Raw genomic sequence first — 19,897 nt, 5'->3', positions numbered from 1 at the left:
ACCCTTCTCATCCTCCTTCTCTCCATCTGTATGAAACCTCATCCCATTAATGCATGTTACTAACTCGACTTCATCCCTTTCCTGTAGTCTTGTGCTCTCTCGCCCTTCTCCTCCTTTCACTTCCTGCAGGTAGTTCTGGATCTGTGGTTGGAGTCACCTGCTACCTCCATGTTCCTGCTCAACACTCTCTGCTACAATTCTCCATGTTGCTCTCTCTCTTCCTCTATCGCCTAGTGCTTGCTCTTGGAGGGAATTGTTGTGTTTCTGTAAATAACATCACAGACTACGGTCTAGACCTGCTCTTTTCATAAAAAGCGGAGTGAGATAACTGTTGTGATTTAACGCTATAATGAAATGGAATTAAATCGAATTAAATGGTTTTGTGATAATGGCTATCACTTTACATATAGGCGATTTATAGGGTATATATAAGCAAAACTTACAATTTTTTCTCCACACATATACCCTGCTTTTAGATTACATGGATGTTTAAGAAACATTGGGAGCTTGCAAAAAATTTGTTATGCGGAATATGTGGTGTTTTAACGTCATGCTACTTACACTTTTCTTCTGACTCACAGTCCCAACAGTAATTATCCTCATAGCCACACACACAAAAGTAATTTAGAGTGTTAAATAATATATATACAGTTTATAAATCACAAAAAAAGAAAGGAGGACAAAAGAAAGAAGGATTTACAGTAAAGAGTATCAAAGAGAAATGACTGATTGACAAAATGAAAGGAAAAGAACATCACATAGTGAGAGTTAGAGGGAGACAAGCAGCAGGAAATAAGAGGAAATAAAAGGGAGAAGAACGGGGAAAAAGTTAAAAATAAAAAATAAATAAAAAGATGGCCACTTGTGTCCTCACCCCCAGTCCTCCAGGCAGGAGGAAACAAACCGACAAAGACAAGAGAGACTATAAAGAAAAGATGGATTGCTATATTTCCAAGCACTCACAGGCATCTGGAAGAAGAAAAAGAGAGGACCAAGAGAAAGAGGAGAAGACAAAAACAGCATATTTCTTCCTTGGACTTCAGGCCTCTAAGCTGAAAGCAGAAGAGGAGTAGAAAATGTGTCGTGGTTGATGCAGCAGCTCTGCCTTCAACTTTCTCCTCTGACAGACTTGGTAAGCTCGGCGGACGAACGCACAGAAGTTGGGAAACATTTTGAAATGTGACTGGGATCGTGCTCGGTTTAATGTAGTGTCAGATCAACCTGTTTTTAAGCAGCTAGAAATCCTTCGCTGCTTTCTCTCTCTCTCTCTCTCTGTCTCTCTCTGTGACAATCCTGGGTGCTCAGATTAGCTGGATTCCCTCTATGTGAGGAAATTGCCTCGGCGCAACTTCTAATCAAAAGCTTCTCACTGCACCGCTGGAACAAATGGGGCTTTACGCTGGATAAATGTCCATGCTCACAGTGTGTAATACCCACACGATGCATAAGGTTCACTGGGAACATGCAGGTGCAACTGCTCCTCTGTGAACGGTTTAGGTCCAAAATAGATTTCTGATCTGCTACTACACTATGAACCATCCAGACTTCTCAGGTCATCTTGGACAGGTCTACTTTCTGTCCCCAGAGTCAGAACTATGTCAGTTTCTATGCTCCTCATATTTGGAATAAACTCCCAGAAACCTGTAGATCCGCTGCTACTCTCAGTTCTTTTAATTCAAGGCTGAAGACCTTTCTTTTTGATGCTGCCTTTCTTTAAATGACTGCTCATTTCTTTAAATTTCTTATGCTGCACTGTAACTTTTATTCTTGTGTTTTATGTGTCCTAATGTTTCTATTTAGTTTTGAACTGTCTATTCATGTGTTTTATCGGTTTTTAATGCTTATGATTTTTAACTGTTTGTACTTGTGTTTTCTCTGTTTAACTGATTATTATGTAAAGCAAGTTGAATTGCCCTGTTGCTGAAATGTGGTATACAAACAAAGCTGCCTTGCCTTGCCTTGCCTGTGCAAGCCTCGCTTTACCAGAGCTTCCTCCACAGCGCTGCGGAGGAAGGTCTGGCTAGCTCTGTCCCTCTCTCTGAATCTGCTGACTCCTCTCCCTCCCTGTCATCTTCATCTTCCCCCTCCTGATCCCTCTCTACCTCCGTCCCTCTCTCTGAATCTGAAGCCTCCTCTTCCTCCCTGTCATCTTCGTGCTCCTGATCCCTCTCTACCTCTGTTCCTCACTGTGAATCTGCAGCTTCCTCTTCCTCCCTGTCATCATCTTCTTCCTCTTGATCCCTCTGTCCCTCTGAATTTGAATACAAATGATCGGTCTTAGCAAGCACTTTGTAGTGTGTTGTAAAATTTTGTGTTATGCTGTTGTTGTCTTCACTAAAATCAAAACTTATCAAAGGGAAGGACTTACTTAACTTAATGTCTATGTAGTCCAATGATGTATATATTGACATGCAAACATAAGTTGTAAACTTATTAAAGGCTGCTGCAACACTTATATAGACTAATTTAACTGTATATGATTTTTGAAATAATCAAATACAGTTTCTATAATTTTACATTCAAAAACTGCATATGTTTTGCAATGTGTTTGCAAGAAATCCATCATGCATTGGTTTCTGGTCTGATAACAAAGCTTGCATACAGTGTACAGTATGTGTGTCTATGAGTAATATATTTGTCTTACATTTCCTTATTAGAATAATAATAATAATGCAATTCCTTTGAGTAGAGTTTCCCATCAAAAGTATAGATGCCACCCAACAGATAAGAAAGATGTGCATCTGATCCCGTTCTTTAATATCTTTCAAACATTTGTGCCGACAGTAGCAACGATGGAGGAAATCAACATATTACTCGTTAAAAAGTTAAAGAAAGAGAGAGAAGTGACACAGAGTACCACGTACAAATATATAAATAAAACAAAATTGTGCCACTTGACTGCGCTTGTGTTCGTGATCGGCAGCTGAAGTGATTCGTCAACGGTTCTGCAGAGTCAGCAGAGCTCTCACCCCCGCTTCATGCATTATGAATGAAGAGATAAAGTCATGATGACTCCATTTGTCTCTAGATGGGCCAAGTACCACTGCTCGACACTCCATCACTTCACATGTCTCACAGAAAAAAATGTTGATGAACGATGATGTTTATTGATCCCTGAGAAGGAAGAGTCTACTCAGGACCAAAAGAACTAAAGGATGGACATAACAAGCATATGGTCGCTGTTGGGCAAAAACCTTGTATGTCCGAAGCCGTTTTTCAGGAAATGATTTAATTTCTTTTTAATTTTAGAAACATTTCATTGAGCTATTTACATTTGTCAAAGTCAGAGGAAATCGCCTCATCACTGTTATAATAAACATATGTGTAACATATGTGTGAAACTAACAAGGGTGACCAGTGGCATTGATTTAGGAAAAATCGAGAAAAAAAATTCGAAATCAAAAATTGAAGTAATAATACTTTTAGGTGTACATTTTTGCGTCCTGCTGCTGCGATCGGCAGTCAGGTAATTTTTTTTTTTTTTTTACCAAAGTATGAAATTGGATGTATTACCTACTTACATTTAGTTGTTTTGTTTTATTTGTGCCAGATGTAATTGTTCCATTCCTTTTTGAAACAATGCAACCACCTGTTTCAGCCACTGGAAAACTCTGCATATGGATCAGACCCATCCGATATAGCGATAGGGGACCAAGACTGAGAGCTACATGGAATAACATGCACCAAAAAAAGGTGAAAGCCGTAATCAAACTGGTCAGTTTCCAGTCATTTCCGGCAGCCTTCAGGCTGAACAGGAAGTCACAGAAACACTCACATCCTGCTAGGTCCGACTCTGAGTTAATTATGTTATGACACCCATATATCAGTTTGTACCAGTTGTTACTATTAAGACGGAGTAGCTGTCAAAAAGCTCAACATGCAATCTGATGCTGGTGCTATTAAGCAATGGACTGTAGATGATCCACAATCGGAACGGATTTAGTCTCTCTTCTAAACATCATCAGCCACACATGATCTGTACACAATAAGCCATTAAATATGGTAAATAGAAATTACAATCCCTCCAGTCCAAAAACAATAAAAAAGTTTGCATAAAACGTCCTCAGTCAATTTCAAACCAATCAGCTGCAAGCCAGGCGTTTCCCACCATGCCCTCGGTGCGTCTGATTTGTGCAGTCAGTGGAGAGCAACCGCGCTGCCTGCGTCTCAAACCTGAGGCCGCCTTGCTCTCATGAGGTTATTGTTGCCCACGTATGCATGACGTCAAAGCAATACAAATCAAAGTAAGTCAAGTCGGACGCAAATATAACCAGCATGCATTGGGCGCCGGTGATCTATTCTGCGCATACCTGTCTCATCTCCAACAAGCCCAATGTTCTATACCGTGGCCTGCCAATTGGGCCATACCATCTGCTACCATGATGGAGGGGGGATTTAGGTTAAGTTTGGTTATCTTTGCATTATTTGTAATTATGTCTATCTTGGTTTCCCCTTGTGTGTAATTTGGTTTGGACAAGCCAGTATACTGTAAATGTCCCCTTTTGTTTCATTCACAGGTCAGTTTGTTGAGTTAATATCTGCATTGTAGGTACTATTTTTAAGTGAAGTTATATTTTGTCGACCTATTTTATAGGCCTAGATATAAGTTCTTGGCTTATATTGTTTTGTAATGTTTGGGTGAATGAAAATCTCCCGTTCTCCTCATTGCCTTACTGCTCTGTCTCTTACATGGAGATCCTAGGTGTCTGTGTTTCCTGCAGTATGGACTCACCCCGATGCTGTCCTCCTGTCTGTACTGCTTCCAGTTGTGTCCAGTGTCGCTGACCATCAGCAGGTACGACGACAGCCAATCAGAGCTGCCGTAGCGGCCCTGCGTAGCGACAGCGGTGATGGTGGTCCGCTGGCCCAGGTCCACCTCCAGCCACTGGTACGGGTCTGAGGTGTGAGGGGACCAGCCTCCAGCGCCTGCAGGGCCAGAGGGAGTGAGAAAAGCATACATAAATCATTTATTAGATTTCCACCTGGGAAGAGATGAAATAGGCTAGAAGCTGAGAAAATGAATTGCATTGCTTGACCTTTCATTTTGAACTGGAATCTCACTTTTTGTTATGAAAGCCAAATGAAAAATATATTGATTGAACCAAAGCAAAAACATTGAAATCTGTTTTGAAGCTATAATGGGATATAAATCATACTTTTGGAACTTTCCTGATGAATTTGAATCACTTGCATTTGCTCTGTGACCCAGACTGGCATCAGGAATGGGTTTTTCTTATTTACATCTATTTGAAAAAAAATTGCATAATGTCCTTTTATTTATGAAATGAAAACACGCAGTACAATTAGCATTTTGTAAATCAATCTTCGCCCACATACCTGTAAAAATAAATCAAAAAACCAACACATTATGTTTAGGAGAAAATGGTCTCACAATGTTATGAAATCATTGCTTATTCTGCAGCGTGTGCCTTAAACCATACATTAACTTTCCAATAAATTCAACTGAAATAGTTTTTGAATATTCTGACATACAATGACTACATGTCGCCAAACTATAATGCTTTTAGGCCATTTTATTAAAATCCAGCATAATCACAGCCAACGAAGAGATGACTTTCTGTAAATACATCGACAGGTGAAGGTCAAAGGTGACGCCAAATCCTCAAGCATGAAGGAAAAACCTGAATAAGTAAATGAATTAACAACAGAGCATTGTTGACAATTCAATTCCATTTTATTTATAGCATCAAATCAAAACAAGAGTTATCTCAAGACACCTTCCAGATGTCTAGACCACACTCTTTAATTTACAAAGACCCAACAACTCTAGTAATACCCCCAAGAAGAAGCGTTTAGTGCAACAGTGACGAGGAAAAACTCCCTCTCCTTTTAGGGAGAAACCTGGGACAGACCAAGGCAAAGGGGGGGGTGATGTACAGTGGCAATAATAGTCACAATAAAGATAATGAAACAGTGATGAAAAATTGGTAGTTGTAGTAGTTCATGTCATAGCAGGGCGCCGCAAGCAACAGCAAAACTAAGAGAGGAGGGGCCTAGTCGGGCTAGAACTCTCCCCAACCGGACCGAGCTGTACTGGCCTGCTTACCTATACTTTTATTATATTATTGACTATATGGTAAAATTCATCTGGTGTCAGGTGGGTAGGCAGATGCTGCCTTAACTAAAAGCTTTATCAAAGAAGAGGTTGTCAGATTATTTTTAAATGTGGTGACAGTTTCTGCGCCCCGAACCCAGACTGGGAGCTGGTTCCACAAGATAGGAGCCCGATAGCTGAAGGCTCTGGCTCTCATCCTACTTTTGTACATGCATGCAGAAAATAAAATTTTTGATCAGTATGAAAATGACATGAATTAAGTGCTTCAACTTTCACAGACACCTGATCTCAACTCAAGTGAACACCTCTGGGACACTCTGGGGCGACATGTTACACCATGCTCCCGTGATGGAATATCTTGAGTTGAGCATTGATTTGTTTCACAGTGGCCTTGTTTTACAGTGTGTATCCTCCCACATATCAAATTTCATCAATAAAGGGGCTGTGTTATAATGTATTGATTCCTACAAATAAAGCAATCAATTTAAGTTGGATTATTGAAGCAATGTGTCCAAATGTCCACATGTCCAAACAACAGAAGGAATGAGAGACCCTTAAACAGTCCTTTATTTATGCTGCTAACTTGCGCTCAAGACGGACAAACAGTTCTTCAGCCGAGACAACAACTCAGAGCTTCCTGTAAACGATCGCTGTCAATCAAGGTAGACTAGTGAGCTCCATGTGGGTAAGGGTTAGGGTTAGGAGGGCCAGTCCCCACCCCAAAATGTCAAATGTCAAGATTCATGCATGCGAACTTGACCTGCAAGAGCTTGCACATCCTCCAGCGCTGGCAAAGCAGACGCTTGGGGCGCGGGGTGGCTGCTCTGTGCTGTTTAGCTCTTCACGCACAGGTGCCACCATGTGTGTTTGCTGTATCAATGTTGTGATTGTTGAGTACAGTCCCTTTAAGATAGACAATGCTCTTCTCTTCTAACCCGATCTCGACTATCTATATTTGTAGCCGAATACTCAACAACATAAAGCCTATACACCATGTCTTCCAGATTTCACTCATTTTCATTTTCAGATCACTCTGGGACAGATTTCAGATTAGGGGGTCACAGTCAAATCAAAAGCATTAAATTCCCCTTGTGATTTGACTTTAAAGGTGCAATGAATGTCTTTATTTTAATTTTGTGCAGAGGTAACTGAGGGTCAATAGTGTTTATTGTAAGGAGCCCTAGGCGTGAGAAGACTGGTCAGGATTCAGTTGTTGGGGTCTGGGTTCATGACAGAAAAGAGGCCCTGAAATATTAGTTAGATTTGAGGAGCATATTTAGCTGAATAACAACTAGGTATGGATCCCCTATGACCTTGGTAACGGTCTGCAGGATATTTGAGTCTGACCGATGATGGGAACTGGCACCAGTGAGGATGAGATCGAGTGTTTCCAGAAGGGAGGTCCCAGCAACTATAAAGATATGGGTTCTATCCTAGAGTCGAAGAGAAAACATGGTCACTACATCTGATTGCATGGCCAAATGTTCTCCCTCATGAGAGATTTGTTCAATATTGAATAAAGCTGCATCAAATCTGAACTCATCGGACTCAAGTCATTTGTTGAAGTCTCCAGCATCATTTCCAGAGAACACCCACCATCACAAAAGTACACATCTGAGATCAAGAATGCCAACAACCGTGGGGGTCTGAATCACATTTCCCATGACACACTACATCCTACATGTGAATAAAACCACCAATTGTCACGTCCCATCATTTTCTATATTGCGCCAAGTTTGTTGGATTGGGGCTTTATCCGGCGGCTGACATAGAGAATATAAGGAATCATTTAGATTTGAGAGTTGATTAAGTCTACCCCCTCTTCTTGATAGCCTTTCTCTGCTTTGTTTTTACAGGAGTGCGGCATCTGTCTTTCAGTAATAGTTTTTCATATGGTTATATTCAGTTATATTCACTTTCTCAACATACTGAACAAATGGTCCCAGTAAAAGACACGGTTGTCATGGGAAACCATTCCACTACAGGCATAGTTACTCTCCACGGCTGATAAATGCAATATTATTATGTGAAGCAAGCCTCAACATTATTCCCGACATGTTTCTATCTGTCAGCAGCTCGGACACACAGCTGTCTGTGCAAACCGTCTTTTGTTGGGACACAGATGTTGTCTGTCCCGTCTCTGGTAACCACGGGGACAGACACATTATGATGCTTCAACGCAGCGAATACAGCGACAGGAAATAAAACTCATGGCTTTTTTTCCTGTGAAGAATGTTGGTAAATTCTTAAAAAAAACTAAACGCCACTAAATGTTGCGTTAAAATGCGTTATAACTTGCATTACTGAAATTGTAATGAGTATAATATTACCAAAATTAAATTAGTAATTCGTTATATTACTGCGTCACAGCAAAAAGGAATACATTTCTGTAGTTGCGTTACCTTTGCAACGCGTTACTCCCAACACTGGTTATATTACAGCATATATTCTCACCCTGAGTGTCATGTAAGCTCAAGAAAGCGACCAACAGCTCAGCTCAGCTGTGAAAAAGAATCAGTGTCGGTCTGGCGGCTGTTGGAGCCTGATTTTTAAAGATAAAGAAAAGCAGACACTCTGACCTTTACTCACGCAGATCATAGTCAGAAGGAAAGAGACAGAGAGGCGTTACAAATAATTCCTGTGTCCACTCTGTTCGTACATGTCGAACTATTGTAATGGAGGTGAAGTGACGGTCTAAACGCTTTCTGTCACGGCTGTCACTTTAAATCAAAGTGATCGCCATGGTTTCTCTCTCCCAGTGTCCGTCAAGAGACCATCCAACCAAATATTGAGAGAAGGGAAAGATAATGGAGGTCAGGAATGTGACATCAGTGCTCATTAAGGCCAGACAGAGGATCAGGGAAAAGTGACAAAAGCTACCTTTTCACACTCCACTACATGACTTTGGCTTAGGGGTTGCTGGCCTTCACTGGAACAGGGTTAGCCCAGAAGTTGTGAGGTCATCCCCTGAAAAACTACTAAGCCTGAGCAAACTGGGCAAATTAAATTTACGTTGTTGCTTAAGAGAATCGTCAGATGTAGGCCGGACCATGGTGTTTAAAGTGCCCATATTATGAAAAAAAATCATTTTTTCAGTTTTTTTTTCGTGATGATATTTTGTGTCTCTGGTGCTTCCATAAAACAAAATTTGTTATTTTCTTTCTTTTGTTCCAATTCCGGGTCTGTCAGTCACAGTTTAAACTTCCGGGGACAGATCCAGCCGGGGACAGGTTGCCAAAATCGGGAACTGTCCCCGGAAACGTCTAGTCACCCTACTCTAGGGTGCGACTAACATTGTTTCTAGGTCGCACCAGTTCAGCTAATATCCTCGCGTCCGCTGCTTCTCCACAAACGAAGCAATGTTGTTTATATCGATAGATTTAATTTTGCGTTACATGACCCAGTTCTTCTGTAAAGCCGTGTCTGTGTTTGGCTCTCTCTTCTTACTCTCCGCGCAGCCCCCATTCACTCACACACGGCTCCCAGCAATAGAGACACAGCGGCAACAGCGCAGGTCCACACTTCTGACATTTGTCCACGGTTTTAATTGTTATTAACACAGATGTATAAGAGCCAAACCTGTATATCTACCAGTGCTTTTTCACAGATCATACAGTATATCCAAGGCTATTTATTTCAGAGCATTTTCATTTACATGTGTTGCAGCTGTATGTATGTAACATAAATTAACTCCAACATAACGATACAATTTGTTTTGGTTAAAATCAACAAATAATCCTGATAATTAATCGTGATCTCAATTTTGATCAAAATAATCGTGATTATCATTTTGGCCATAATCATGCAGCCTTAACAGCACAACCTCCTCCTCCCCTTGGTCCTCCAGTCTTCATCATGCACGCCACACTAAACTAAAAACTTCTTCTTCATTTTGTGGCGGGTTGCAACCATAAAATTACCTCAAACTTAATCGCAATTCATTATTACTTCTATTTTGTATTCTATTTGAGAAAATTTGCAAAAAGAGACCGGTGTCAAGCAGTGAGTGTGGTTTTGTTGTTGTCTGACTACATCAATTGGTAGGCACTAGTCCCAACATCCACCAGTGAATCAAGGACATTAGCAACAAGCTATTTTTTTGGAGCCTAAAACACAATCGCTACAGTCTAATCTTTTGTACCATACCATATTTTACCATTGTAGATGCCAAGCTTTTCTGCAATCACCTGCCAACAAGTTTTTACTTTATTTGTCGTTTGTGTTGCTTTGTGCTGGTAAAGTCATATTTTTCTTATTCTTTAATTCTTACTGAAGAAACTGCTCAGGAAGGCTGGCTCCGGTATTGGCTGCAAACAGTTGACATTTGAAGCTGAGGTGGAGAGGAGGCCATGGATAACACCTGATATTTCCCAATTTGGGATCAATAATGTCTCTCTAATCTAATCTTATCTTAAACTTGCAACAATTTTGGAAAAAAATACTGACTTGGTTTGCAAAGGTCTTCACTGTGATGGAGTTTGCACTGGAACATTTCAGAAACCACGGAGGACAATTAAATATGGAAGTCAATACTACTAGTTGGCCATTGTCAACAGTCAGTCCCAATTCACAGGGTCCCATTAAAGTTTAATGTCACCTTCAATGATTGATTGCTGTATGATAATCATTTTCAAGTCCATTACAGCACAATTTCAGTGGCGTCATTGATAACTTCTATAGTGCAATGCAAATGAAAATATGACGTTGGACAGGGTGAAACTAATGACTACAGCAGAACACAGACGGTACAGAAGAGAGGGACAGGGACAATTCAGATGAAGGTGGTGGAGAAAAGGAATAGGTGAGATTGAGAGGGATGGACAAATTAAAGGGAAGTGAATGGAAAAAGAAGAGGATGGAAAGCAAGAGAGAGAAATAAAAAAAAAATTGAGAAGGGAAAATCGCATTCACTCATCCTTATGGTCCCTGGTAGTAGGCCATTCATCTCCGATCAATAGACTATCAGGGATTTTCATCCACTTGTGGTGTCAGACTCAGAGCCAGCAGGTCTCACTGTGATCAGCTACATCAGGTCACAATGTCAGGTCCTCTGGTCTTACTACGGAGGGAAACGGCTGCTGGCTTTTATAACGTGTCTGTTTAAAAATAGGTTACATGAAGTTATTGTTTCCCTTTGGCAGAGATGCAATGATAAAACAAGGTGACAGCATCACTTTAACCCTTGTGTGGTGTTCATAATTTTTTTTACACAGCCAATTTGTCCCTGGGTTTGATGGAGCCACCACATTATTAGGCTGATATCAATACGGTAGCTCAGTTACTTTGGCTCAGTTACCAATGCTATATGCATCATTTATGGTTTATATTTGCCATTTACCCCTGTGAGATCCCATTTATGATTATATGATCAATTTTCTGTGAGAGAACAAGGAAATTCAAATTTAAAAAAGATGTTTGGATCATTATTTATTATAACTAACTCAAAATAGGTGAAAGGAATGGAAATGTAACAAATTTGTAACTTTGTCTCAGAATAGCAGGTGCAGAAATACAACATAGTTTAATAGAAACTACATTTAAATACACCCGGATCCAGTAGACCTGAACACTATATGTAATAGTTATGTGTAGGAGGGTGTGTGCCGTGTGCAGTCATTGAAAATAAGTACTTTTTATGTTCTTCACAGAAAATGAGCCAAGACCAATGAGTTTGAGTTAGAAGAAATAACAAATTTGAGCATAATTTCTGTATACGGGTCCCACAGACCCGAATACTATACAAGGGTTAAGTAAATGGGCATGGACAACAATGATTGGATGGATCACCATCCCATTTTGTACAAACATTCCTGGTCCCCAGAAGATGAATTGTAATAACGATAGAAATGAAAGGGATAGAAATCCAATTTCTATTTTAATCAACAATGCTGAATGGGCAGAGCGGCAGGCATTTTTGTGAGTACCATTGCCATGGTAAAAACCAATGGTAAAAACTAACATATAAGTGATGAGCTTATGCAGTTACAGTGGAGTAGTAAGAACTTAATGTTTCAGCCAAAGCACATTGCCATCGACAGATGAGTAAATCAGTCCCTCATAATTCAATCCATAATCAGCTACAGTCTTGCATTTTGTTGCAAAAAAGTCAAATATATCTTGACAGAAAGTTAAAAAATGCTGCGTTTACTTCCCCTTTTGCTATGGGAACATTATGAAGTGACATAATTATGCGTAATTAATTTTAATAATTAATTTTTGCAAGTTCCTGCAATTTCATAAAATGCATAAAATTGCATAAATATCCTGCATATTTCACCGCGTTTTTTAAGAAATCGTGCCGCATAATCAAGGATTTTTGCCCACGACAATCCCAAAAAAGCTCACACAGCGTTTGGGATTGTCACCATGACAACTAACAACAAACGCCATTTTGTTGTGTACCAATCAAAAACCGCGCCAAACGGTCCAATGTTCTTTCGATCCATTTTATATCTATGCTAATAAATTGTTCCACTGACTTTTCATCTAGCGTCATCCTCAGTTCAAAACGTGTCCAATACTTTAGTTTCAGATCAAATACTTGCAAAACGAATGACATTTTCAACAGCCCTCAGCTGTACTTTGTGTTTAATGCTTATTGGTTTAAAAAGTACACCGGCTACATCAACTTTTAGCATTGTCATTTAGAGCGTGTTAGCATGCAAACATTAGAACTTAGCTCCAAGCTCTGCAGTGTGCGTTCCATGGAAGAACACAGATGGTCCAACTTTCACAAAATCGCTCTACAGGTCTGGTGTTCTGTTTTGGAAGCCAATTCATTAGATAATAGTAATAATAGATAATATTCAAGTTGGCTACACATGAAGTATGGGTGGTGAAATGTGCTACATGTGAAATACAAAGGTGCATCCCTATTTGAAAGATATGTATTCACCTAAACATTACCTGGATCATTCTGAATGCGTGTAGTGTTATTGATTCCAGCTGCAAGAATGATTAAATCCATTGTAAAGATGCTGTGTAGGTCATATTCCCAGACTGATAATTTCTGTGCACTTAGTGGGTAAATGAATTGAGAGCATAGCTGCTCCCCAGAGATCAACTGGAGGAGTTCTAGCGTTAGCTGGAGATGGAAATGAGACAGAGACATCCATTGATTTCCTCGGCGAGCAGCCGGAATCACATTCTGGGATCTCGCGCCGGGTTGTTGCTGAGGAGGAAAGGTGATCCACACACAAACACACACACACACACACAAAGCGTTCCTTATCTACCCACCACATGCTAGAGCTAGATTAGAAGATGCATGAATGTTACTGTCATTGTTCAGTTGTTTGTTAAGCTAATGTATCTGCTTTGCAAGCAAAAATCCAGGTGGTGAATCCAACAGTCATACTCAGGGTGCAATTTGTAAAGAAAGCAGAGGGGGAAGGGGGTTGTGCTGGTGGAATGGGTGTGGGGGGGGGGGGGGGGGGGGGGGGGGGGGGGGGGGGGGGGGGGGGGGGGGGGGGGGGGGGGGGGGGGGGGGGGGGGGGGGGGGGGGGGTTGTTGATCATGCACAACAAAAGATGCAACACTTAAATCCCCCCCGATCCAATACCATGGATAGACCCACTCGAACCTGGCTGACTTAAAATAATGAATGACTGAAAATAATCCCATGACAAAATGGCACAACGATGTGTCAACACAGCAACTTTAAAGGCGGAAAGTGGGGTTTATTATGCAGTAAAAAAGAAATATTTTGATCGAGGAGAGGAGTGTTTTAATCCAGACTAGTTATGTCGTTTTGGTGCCTAAACTCAACTGGCATCGCCGCGTGACTCTCACTGTTTTGGGTAAAACTCCACTTCCATGGCCACTGAAAGGCCCGTCATCTGGCGGTGTCTGTAGCCGGTTCACAGTCACCTGTCGGTCACCAACAGCTATGGCTATGATTTTATTGTTCTATCGGACTTTACTGTTCATGTTACAACGCTATACTTAAAATAGGGTCCTTCCAGTTTAGGTACACAATAATTTTTCACATCTGACATATTTGGCTTTGGCTGTATCAGTTAATAAAAGGACCAAGAAATGTCAGCAGCATTTCAGTTGACTGGCTTCGCTAACAGTGTTAGCAAAGGGCAAACAGTGAAAGTTAGTTTTTACAGTCAGTACAGGAAAGAGTTGCAGGCAGTTTGCATTTACATTAGCTGTTTAGGTTTAATTACTTATGTTAGCTAGCAATAATTAGCCTATGTTATCGCACTCTCCATCTCTGCTGATTTGGAATGATTGAGATTTCTCTTGCACAGCTACCAGAAGACTTACAACTTTCAGACTCACGTATCTGTGGCCTCACAGCAAGAAGGTTCTGGGTTCAAATCCAGGTCGTTCTGGGCCTTTCTGTGTTGAGTTGGTACGTACGCCCCATGTTTGTGTGAGTATTCCTCCGGGTGCTCCGGTTCCCCCCCCACCATCAAAAAACATCTACTATATTCTCCAGCCAGTGCTCCCTTGAAGTATGGGTTGAATGCAGAGAATGACTTTTTCTACATTTGTGTAGCTATGTGGCAAAAAAGTACCTTTATCTACATCTTCAAGCTCAGTTGGAGGCTGCGCAGTAACGCTCATCTATCACCAGAAAAGTGCTTCTAACAGCCTTCACTGGTCTCCGTCCTGAGCAACGTGATCTGTTGATCCATTTCTTTAACGGCCTATGAATCTGAACTGCGCTCAATTGATGTGGAGCTGGGACACAGCCGCTCCGCAGTGTTTGAAAACGCACACATTGACTTTAATAAAAACCTATTGACTCAGTCACCGATCCGTAGCGGATACACAGCCGTTCCACAGTTGGTGGAAATTGGGGGTTACAGGTGCTACAGATTCCTACCAGTACCAAAGTGGAGAACTTTCTCACTTCACTGGTACCAAAATTCATAGTCAGGTCAGGAAAACGGAGCGCAGCGTGGCAGAATTTGGCGACAGCGTCTCACCGATTAAACAAACTGAGGCCTGAGCTGTGTTCTGCAGACGCTGCTTCCTTTAGAAAGAGGTGGTGAGAATCACACAGATCCAGATTCAAGCCACCTGGCCCTCCCAGCTGATTCTGGGCTTTAATGTGAAGCCTGTTCCCTTCAGAAAGCTCCATCGTTTTTCTTTCAAAGCCTCATTTTGAGCACAGGACTCCCTGCTGGGTTTATGGTGGGCCAAAACAACATTCACATGTATCCTTCACCTTCAACACAAACAACATCCATGGAGCATAAAGATGGGACGAAGCAGCTATTGATTGTTGTTTTTTTGGATTTTTTTTCTCCTGGGTTTAAACAAAGTTTCTTCTTTACTGAGCAGAAACGCTTGTTAACCGCACAGCTGTGTCCTCGCTATTGCCTCAGGTAAACCCCCCATTTGACTGGACTAAAGGAGACGCTCATATCCCCTCTTATAAAAACAATAAAGGCAGTAATAATATTACTCCTTAATAACCTGGCATCAACAACATTAAATCTCCATTGTGTCATTTTTTGAGTAGATTTTTAGCAAAAAAACCTTTGTTCTTTCACAAACATGTGCTCATTCATGTTTAATTACTGGCTCGTGTGTATTCTACAATGTTGCGCCTCCATCTTTAAAATACAGTAGCCAAAGAGGGGCATACCTCCCTGTTTTGTGATTTTACACTCAGTGGCAGCATGATGAATGCCAGGGAGGGGAAGAAGATTACTTACAGATCTGAAAGCTGGAGCATCACGCCTATTTTCTACGACATGTAACAGAGCCGCCAAGGAAGTTAAAATGAGAGTTAAATAGACAACGCAACAGGCCAAGCAACAAGACCAAAGTTAATATTAGAATGGCTTTACCAAGATGGAAAGAGCTCATAAGGAGCAAGGATTTTAAAAGGGACGCAGAAGTTGCGGGCTTTCTTCTCGAAAGCTAAATCTGCCTATTGTTGTTTGGCTAACTATAGCATGGCTGCGCATAACGCTAGATCGACGTCTAGGATACTTTTCCTCACGTCAATGATGAAAAAGGGATGTCTACCTTTTACCAATTGTAATCATATGTGTCGTGATTTCCCTGGCAGACAACTCACGTCATGTAACACATACCAGCTACAGCTAGAACAGTTGCGTGTAAACATGGAGATACGAAGAGCTAACATTGGTTTCATTGACATTCATACTGCTCATATTGGCTATAATGCTTTATATTAAGAACACAGGCTTCTATTGCTTCTCTGCTACGCTGTAAACATTGCCTTGCACTATTAATCTAGAACAATATACAGAATAACGATAGGACAGATACTTTACTAACATTAGCTTGCATATGGTTGTATAGCTGATGTTAGCAATGAAGTGGTACCAAAATAACATAAAACTATTATTACACTGGAAGGAACTCTCATGGACGGTAATGTTGCGTTCGGCCACTGCAGGAGTTTAAATGCACTCGGAAAGGGAGGGGGTTGAAAGTAATATTCAGTTAGTTGTCATATACAATTTCCCCAGTAGATAGGAGAAATTCTTACACAATGTAGCTTTAATAATAAATAATAATACTTCTACTTCTGCTGCAGAAACTCTTCCTCACCGTCTCTCCTGTTGAGTTTGGCGAAGCCCGGCGCGTGACTGCTGGACAGCTGGGACGAGCTCCGGAAGGACGATGGCGACAGGTTGGACACCAGCGCGCTGTCACACACCTCTGTCAACCAATCACAAAGCAGAAAAAAGAACACAATTTGATATGCTGTTTGGAAATAATTTCTGGAAAGAGTGAAGAATTTCCGCTGTCAGTCCGTATGTATGTCCATTGTTAGGCTGTGGACTATTTGTCACAGTTTTTGTCAATGTGCAGTGGCTTTAACCTTTGACCTCTTTGTTACTGGAACCTCCAGTGTTGCAGTTAGAGAAACTAGCTTTTTTATAGGTTTGTTGCTCCACACATTTAGCATTGCACATCTGTGTGACTCATGATGGACACATTCTTCTTCCTAAACTACCCACAATGCAACTAGATAGTTGGTTAGAGATTACGCTAGTAGTGACTGTTACTGCCCAATGTGAGGAGAGTGCAGATTTGAGTCGTGCATGCGTCACTTTGCAACAAGTAGCAAATAAGATGCTAATGAGAGACTTCTGTAATGTCAATACAGAAAAAATTGACCTACTTAATGAAGTTGTTTCACTGCTGGCTACAAGTTAGCATCAAACACAACAAAGGCTGTCAGTTGAATGGCGTTTTGAGCTAACGTTAGCAATCAAACAATAATAGATAGCTAAAACGTTTTTGAAATGACTGCTAGCTTAGCTACAAGCTAGCAATCAAACAACCACAGATAGCTTAAACGTTTTTGAAATGATTCCCATCTTCTGTTATTGTTTTTAATGAGGAAAGTTTATTTTTCAGGAATTTCACAAATTTCAGTATGACAGTTATGCCTTAAACCGTTAAAATCTAAGCATGCGCGTGTCAAATCTGCACTCGACTCAGATTGGGCGGCGACAGTGACACTTCCTGCTGCTAACTTTTTCTAACTCCACACGCATTTATTGCATTTTCAAATATTATCATAGTCATCAGCACGTTGATAGGGAAAGGTTTCCAAAAAATCTTACGTTTGGCTGTTTTTACTGTACAAAATCCTGCTGTATAAAAGGAAACCCAGGGTCTTTTGTTGCAGTTGAAATGTTCCCTCTCAGAGGAATCTCTTGGTCCGGTGTAAAATCCAATTACCTGACCCAAACGTCCTAATGAAGCCTAATTGAATAACCCAAAACATCTGTGACTTGCAGCGTCAAATGGCATCACATTAAACAGTACACGGTCTAACTGTTGTACATGGCAGTAGTAGAGAAACTAAAGCATTCATTATTAGTAGTGCTGTACAATATTAAAATATTGAAACGCGATTAATCACATTAATGTCATAGTTAAATCGCGATTATTAAACACCTTTTTGATCTATTCTAAATGTCCCCGAGTTCTTATTGTCCCATTATTTTTTCTCCCTTCAATGCTCTTATCAACCCGGAAAAGTGGATCTGATCGCTTTGTGCAAATGTTTTTGGCATATAGCCTACTGTAGTGTTCAATTTCACACTAACAATCTCACTGTGAATACTGTAAATATTTCCTTTAGATTTCACAGTAACACTACTGCCTATGCTTCTTACAGTAGAATGCTGTAAAGCTAAATTACAACCTTGTCGACATGACAAAACACAATAGTCTAAGTATTACAGATGAAAGCACAGTAGCCAAAGCATTGCTGTAAAAAAATTACAATATAGCCACTATAGTACAGTAAATAGTAAAGTAAACTACTGTATTTTTACTTTTTTATCTTATGTTGTGTTTAATTTTTTTGTATTTTACGACTATATAACATACTGTAAATGGAAGTAAGGTGCCTTTACTGTAAAAATTATTCACAGTAACTTGCTGGACAATTGTTGCCAGTAAATTACTGTAAATTTGACATTAAATTTGTTACAGTGAATATAACACTGTCAATTGCATTTTACCACAAACTTGCCACTAGTTGACTTTCTACAGACTAAGAGTCAGGTCGGGACTCCAACAGTAACACAGTAACGTAATTCAGAATGGAAAACATGTTTTATAGCACTTTTAATGTGTGATTGTGTAAAGGTGTTCAAAAGATACAAGCATTTTCATTTTTTGTTGCCAACTCAGCCAACCGTCTTCTGTCCTCTTCATGTAGACAGACGCTGTGTGCGCAGCGGGCGTGGCTGTGTGTGAGAGCGAGACGGTGAGAAGTGACAGAGAGAGGAAGGAGATGTGGACCTGTGCATTTTGCAAACAGAATATTGAAAAAATGGCTCACCTTTTTTTTGATTGTGAAAGATTTTGGACAGATTTGGAGTCTTACTTCTTTCAACCCACCAACTTTGTCTACTCCTTTAACCTTAAAGATATCATATGCTACTACGGTAATTCAGACAACGATGCTCTCGAGGATCTAATTAATGTTGTTGTTCTGTATGGAAAATTCTATATTCACAAGCAACAAATTGCTAACTCATGTCCTAATTTTTTTTTTCTCATAGAATTTAAACCTCTATCGAGGTCACTTAAAGCGTTTAATAACAAGATAAGTATTACAATTGTGGATACTTTAGTCTCTGACTAACCACACTTCTGTCTTCTTGTATTTTTTTTTGGTCCGGCATTTAATGTTTTCTCTTCTCGCTGCTTTGCTATGTTTGTAGTTTTATTATACTATGTATATATATTTACATATATAATTATAATTTATATATAATGTTATCTCCATACATTTATACACTTGTTGTAGTATTGCTTACCTGACTCTTTGTATACTGCACTATGTCAATTAAAATAAAAATAAATAAAAAAGAGAGACGAAGCACGGCGGGGAATGAAGCTGAACAACTTCTGCGTGTAAAATAAAGCGTTACAAAAATGTAATAAACGCATTGTGCGGCGCTGGGAAACAGTGCTACTCTTCGGTCAGCTCGCTACTCGCGAGCCCAAACAAGTGTGTTGTTGTTTTGTTTCCGGTCTAGCTACATCCGGTGTGGTGTTTTTTGGTGTTTTTTGTGGAGTTTTTCTAACGTTACTAAGAACGTTAATCTCACGATAAAAAAATTGACTGTTAAAATGGATCAGCATTAACGCTGTTAATAACTCGTTTAAATGTGAGCAGTAATTTTTAAAAAATAACCTAAAAAAGGGATGGCGGTAGCTCAGTCTGTAGGGAGTCGGGTTGGGAACCGGAGAGTCACCGGTTTAAGTCACCATACCGACCAAGGTATGGTGGTGGACCGGTAGCTAAAAAAGGGTGCCTGGAAACTGTCAAGGTGCTTCTGAGCAAGGCACTGA

At 40.4% G+C, this 19,897-nt stretch overlaps 1 protein-coding gene and 1 long non-coding RNA gene across 2 annotated transcripts in view; one reads left to right on the top strand and one right to left on the bottom strand.

The window, feature by feature from the left end:
- The window catches only part of LOC117954136 (contactin-associated protein-like 4), a 147,611-nt gene that overhangs the window by 96,956 nt on the left and 30,758 nt on the right, over positions 1 to 19,897 (bottom strand). The window contains exons 2-3 of the mRNA XM_034887672.1: positions 16,622 to 16,732; positions 4,733 to 4,926 (exon numbers count right to left, since the gene is read on the bottom strand). Coding sequence (XP_034743563.1) covers positions 4,733 to 4,926; positions 16,622 to 16,732 — 305 coding nt within the window. The remainder of the gene's footprint in view (positions 1 to 4,732; positions 4,927 to 16,621; positions 16,733 to 19,897) is intronic.
- Positions 16,366 to 18,928, top strand: LOC117954162. The gene is made up of 3 exons (XR_004658763.1): positions 16,366 to 16,441; positions 18,801 to 18,803; positions 18,918 to 18,928. It is a non-coding gene; the product is annotated as an uncharacterized LOC117954162 (long non-coding RNA).

The sequence above is a fragment of the Etheostoma cragini genome, chromosome 12, assembly GCF_013103735.1.
Source record: "Etheostoma cragini isolate CJK2018 chromosome 12, CSU_Ecrag_1.0, whole genome shotgun sequence".
In the NCBI taxonomy this organism is placed as follows: Eukaryota; Metazoa; Chordata; class Actinopteri; order Perciformes; family Percidae; genus Etheostoma; species Etheostoma cragini.
The sequence above is the reverse complement of the archived record's forward strand: the minus strand, read 5'-3'. Positions and strand labels throughout refer to the sequence as shown.